The following is a 4838-nucleotide window of genomic DNA, read 5'->3' on the forward strand; positions in this document are numbered from 1 at the left end:
GGTTAAAGTTTGCTCGAATTGTGTAACAATACTCTAAGGAGTCGTTTGGAAGCCAGGCTTTCATTTCATTTGTAGCATTTTGAAATGAATACATGCATTCATTTCATTTACATTGTAATTTCATAAATGGACACTTGTTTGGTTGTCACGGGAATTGCAAATGACAGCATAATTCAATATTGAATTTGTAAATGGCTTCCACAAGAATTGCAAATGACAGGTCTCAGCTTGGAATTGTGTTTACCCATGGTGTCATTTTGTTGGATTTGCTAAATGAAATGATGACCCAATTCTATGACAACCAAACAGCTTACATATGGAATTTCAAAATAAATTCCAGAATTCCAGCCTCAAATGATGGATACCAAACGACCTCTAATAGACCGGTATTTTTGTCCATCTATAGTGAGCAAATCCTGCAGATTGAGCTGGGAGGGAGGGAGAGATGCTTAAACATGTGCTTACGCGCGGCGCATGGTGAAGCCCTTGTATTTTAAAAACTCAGCCTCCGATCGATGCAATCACCTGTGTGGACTCTGGAGCGTTATAAAATGATCCCGTAATTGCATCGCTAATCTCAAGTAAAAGAGTACTAGCAGAAGCGCTCTGCACTCCGCGTCAGACGCAACACGCTTTGCACCGTACACTGCCCCCGACTTGCTTGCACGAAACGCCGCTGCCACCGTCTCCACCTACGCTGCTACCTCACCTCCACCAGCCAGCTAAGCCCAGCGCCTCCATTCCGTCCGATAGGTCACCGTCCGTACGCGTCACCGGCGACCCGACCCACCCACCGGGCACCGAATGCCGGAGCTCTAGCGCCGCCTCCAGCCCGCCCGCGGCGCCCCGCCGACGGCCGGCCATGACGAGGAAGCACCACCCGCCGCCGCAGGCGCACCACCACCGCCAGCGGTGGCCGCGCTGGCTGCTGCTGGCGCTCCCGCTCCTCTCGCTCCCCATCCTCTACGCCGCGCTCGGCTCCGCGCGCTCGCAGTCGCAGCTGGGGGGCAGGCAGCAGCCCCCGCTGCCGCCGCCGAGGCTCGCCTACCTCATCTCGGGCGGCCCCGGGGACGGCCCGCGGATCCGGAGGCTGCTCGCGGCGCTCTACCACCCCTGGAACTACTACCTCGTCGGGGTCGCGGGCGACGAGGACCGCGCGGATCTCGAGGCCTTCGTCCGCGGCGAGGAGGCGCCGCGCCGCTACGGCAACGTGCGGGTCGCCGCGCCCGGGGAGTGGGCCGCGGTCTCGCGCCGGGGCCCCACCGAGCTCGCCGCCACGCTCCACGGCGCCGCGCTCATGCTCAAGGAGTTCCAGGGGTGGAGCTGGTTCATCAATCTCAGCGCCTCCGACTACCCGCTCATGCCCCAAGATGGTACTAACTAATTTCAGCTACCTCCTTCTTGATTCCATTGCCTCTACTAGTTAAATGCGTTTTATAGTTTTAGAGCATTCATTACACTTACCGAAACTATAGATTGTGTGCCATAGTGCTTGTAGCTTGGTTTTAGCTTCTGCTCATTTAGGACCTTATTATGCTGCTGCTCCTCTGTAAGGTATATTCATTTGCTATAACTCCCCAAAATCAGTTTTTTCTGTTAGAACAGTGCTATTCTCGCTGCACTCTGGTGTAGGCCAGTTCTGTTGAACGATAAGTTCAGGCTACAAAAGGAAGGTGACATAATATAGATAAAGCTGGCTGGGAAGTAAAAAAAAAAGGGGTGGGATGAGCAACATAAACCAAAACATAACCATCAGCGCTTCAGAGTTCAGATTCATCACTTCGTTCAACACACCAGGGATCCCAGTCACATCTTCACATCATCAACTCTTGTGCTTCCCAACTGCGCAGCGGCATTCAAAACTGCATCAAGCAGACGAGCTGATTAGTAAATCCAGAAGGGGACTGGCAATTTCATTCCTTCATCCTATATTTAAAATTTCACATATCCTGAAAATCTGCCTCAGCGACCTCCTGAAAGGAATGCTATCCGTAACAGTATCATTGGCAAAGCTATCTGTCTAACCCTAGCTTGAGTGTTTTCAGTTATCTTATTTTTCTCCGTACATCTACCCAGAACTACTCATACCCTGTAGACTGTAGTGTTTATATTGTGAAAATGGATGACCAAATAACCCTGCACTCTACACTGCCAGGTGTTACGCCCTCTCTTGCTGTCTCACAGTTGGCATCCAATATTTCCACATTCACCGAAAAACGCAAAATTTTCCAAGTTCATCATATATGGTACATCAGCTATTATAAATGTCTCGGTAAAATTGCAATAAATACTGCAGTCATCCATTGCATCACTTGAGATTTTTGTTAACTATAAGGATTTAATAAATAAGCTGCTTTTTGGGCTAGCCAGTATTGCTGTTCCTTCCACAGAAAATATTGCGCTGAGGTAAAAAGAGCGTGAATTTCATCATCTTGTATGCAACTCATCTGGAGTATTCTGGATGTTACATCAACACAAGGCAGCAGTGTTGGGTGTCTATTTATAATACTATTATAATTTTAAGGAATCCGTGTCAAAGCAAAGAGCCAAAGATAGCTTGTGCTTCTGGTCTCACTTGTAGTTCTTGAGGTTTCCATTTTTCCCTAGTTGTTAGAACAAAATATTGGCGTGGACCTATATGTTGATTGGTAGCACATTTATGGATTGCAGCGCTCTATCAAACTAGTTGGTGTCACTTCTGAAATTAACATCCATGTCCTTCCCCTCATACTTGACAGACCTCCTTCATATTTTCTCATATCTTCCAAGAGATCTGAACTTCATCGAGCACACAAGCAGTATCGGTTGGAAGGAGTAAGGGATTTTTTTTCCCTTGTGTTTCTTAACATCTGATGATATGTTCTTTATCATGATTCCTTGGTTGCGTGTGCAGGCATCAAATGGCAAGACCAATCATTGTAGATCCAGCGTTGCAGATCTCGAACAAAACAGAGGTCATAACAACAAAGGAGAAAAGAAGCTTGCCTTCAGCTTTCAAAATATTTGTAGGTATTGTCTCATGCTTGTTTTGTACTTAACACAGTCCAAATATTTCTGCACTAGTTCAATAGTATAAGCATAGAACACTATGCTGCTGCCTATCTACCTCCTGTTCACAATACTCTCTTAACTACAACTAGATTCCCATACAAATTGCTGTGTATGACTGTAGAACTATGACATTGCTATATTCACGATTGTCATCATAATACTCTGGAGGTTGTTGATAAAACTTATTCATGGACGTGAAGTAGTTCTGCATATGAAGTATTGTAGTGCAAGAGATATAAATAATGCTTATGCAAACTATTTTATACACAGAGATTGGGCTAGAAAATTCATCAGCCATATGCCTTTTTGATCATCAACTAAGACAAGCAACAACCAGTTGACCTATTAGATTGAATACATCTGGGGGTTTATATAAACATTTTTTTGTGCGTTACGAAGATCTATGCTAGCCAGGATCTTAAGAATGCATCACTCTGTTGTCGGACGGGCAATAGTGACCACTCATAATTTAGTCAGAAACGACACCGAATCTGCAATGATGGCTCTACCCTTCTCATGGACTGCAATGTTCCTTAAGTGCTAGCATCTTCAAGAAAAAAGGGAATATGTGGTAGCATAATATTTGATATTTCCACTTCCGCGTAGTCCTTTAGGCATCAACATTTTAAAGCAAGACAATGCATAAAGGTCTGCTAATGGCTTAACCTGAAAGAAGAACTTACAAGTGTTAATTCACCATAAACTGGAAATCCCTTTACAGAATTATGTTTATTTTCTAGATGAACCCGCCATTCTCTTGAAGATGAAACTGGCACATAGGTCTATATGTTGAGAGCCAAATGCAGACTCTTTGTTACAGTGTTAATGTGATCTCTAACCAATGACCTTATTCTCCCGGTGCAGGTTCGTCGTGGGTAATATTGAGCCGGCCATTCCTGGAGTTTTGCATACTAGGATGGGACAACCTTCCTCGCACGCTACTCATGTACTTCACCAACTTCCTGTCGTCCTCAGAGGGGTACTTCCACACAGTGATCTGCAACTCGAAGTACTACCAGAACACCACCGTCAACAGCGATCTCCGTTTCATGGCATGGGATAACCCCCCTCGGACACACCCTCTTAATCTGACAACTGAGCACTTCGCGGCGATGAGGGACAGCGGGACGCCGTTTGCACACTCTTTCACATACGACGATCCAGTCTTGGATATGATCGACGCCGAGCTGCTGAAGCGACGGCCCGACCACTTCACGCCAGGTGGATGGTGCTTGGGTAGCCCGGTCGGTGGCAAAGACCCTTGTAGCTTCTTCGGAAGGTCGTTTGTTCTCCGGCCAATGAAAGGCTCGGGGAAGCTAGAGAAGTTGTTGTTGAAACTGTTGGAACCTGACAATTTCAGGCCTAAACAGTGTATATAACACTCTTTGTTACTCACACGTAGCCAGCTTTTAGTGTTTTTGTAGTGTTCAGGGGCAAAGTGTTCCTGAGGTGGTTCTGATTGTTGTTGCGGTAGCAGGTAGCCACAGTGACACAGCGTGCTGTATACTTGCAACTGAAGCTCGAAGAGCGACCGAACTCATACACGTACACACTTGATGCTCCATCGTACTTAGAGAACCAAATTACGGTACCTGAAAAGTGTAATCATATCCAAAACTCCATTTCATTAACATGTAAGCGTGAAGCAAGTGAAACTCATTAAATCATCCAGTAAGAGCGTCGTGTACAGCTGACATGGGCAGACGCCACAGCGAAGCTCAGCGATTCGAATTGTTGGCCAATAGACATGGGAAGATACCACAGCTCCATTGTCTAGGAGCATCTCC

The 4838-nt window shown here is 46.4% G+C and overlaps 1 protein-coding gene across 1 annotated transcript; it reads left to right on the plus strand.

Annotated features, from left to right (window-relative positions):
* The first annotated feature begins 862 nt into the window (after positions 1 to 862).
* On the plus strand, positions 863 to 4615 carry LOC124695309 (beta-glucuronosyltransferase GlcAT14B-like). Its single transcript, XM_047228165.1, has 4 exons — positions 863 to 1373; positions 2739 to 2814; positions 2894 to 3009; positions 3916 to 4615. Exons 1-4 carry the CDS (start codon positions 863 to 865, stop codon positions 4428 to 4430), a joined length of 1218 nt encoding a protein of 405 aa, XP_047084121.1. The 3' UTR covers positions 4431 to 4615.
* The last annotated feature ends 223 nt before the right edge of the window (positions 4616 to 4838 follow it).

Source organism: Lolium rigidum, chromosome 3, assembly GCF_022539505.1.
Source record: "Lolium rigidum isolate FL_2022 chromosome 3, APGP_CSIRO_Lrig_0.1, whole genome shotgun sequence".
NCBI classification, from domain to species: domain Eukaryota; kingdom Viridiplantae; phylum Streptophyta; class Magnoliopsida; order Poales; family Poaceae; genus Lolium; species Lolium rigidum.

Bases quoted from the DNA above. Each gene is read 5' to 3' on its own strand.
- LOC124695309 (XM_047228165.1), top strand. From the start codon at position 863: ATGACGAGGAAGCACCACCCGCCGCCGCAGGCGCACCACCACCGCCAG. The intron at 1,374-2,738 runs GTACTAACTAAT...CATACTTGACAG, and splicing joins CCCGCTCATGCCCCAAGATG to ACCTCCTTCATATTTTCTCA. The intron at 3,010-3,915 runs GTATTGTCTCAT...CTCCCGGTGCAG, and splicing joins AGCTTTCAAAATATTTGTAG to GTTCGTCGTGGGTAATATTG.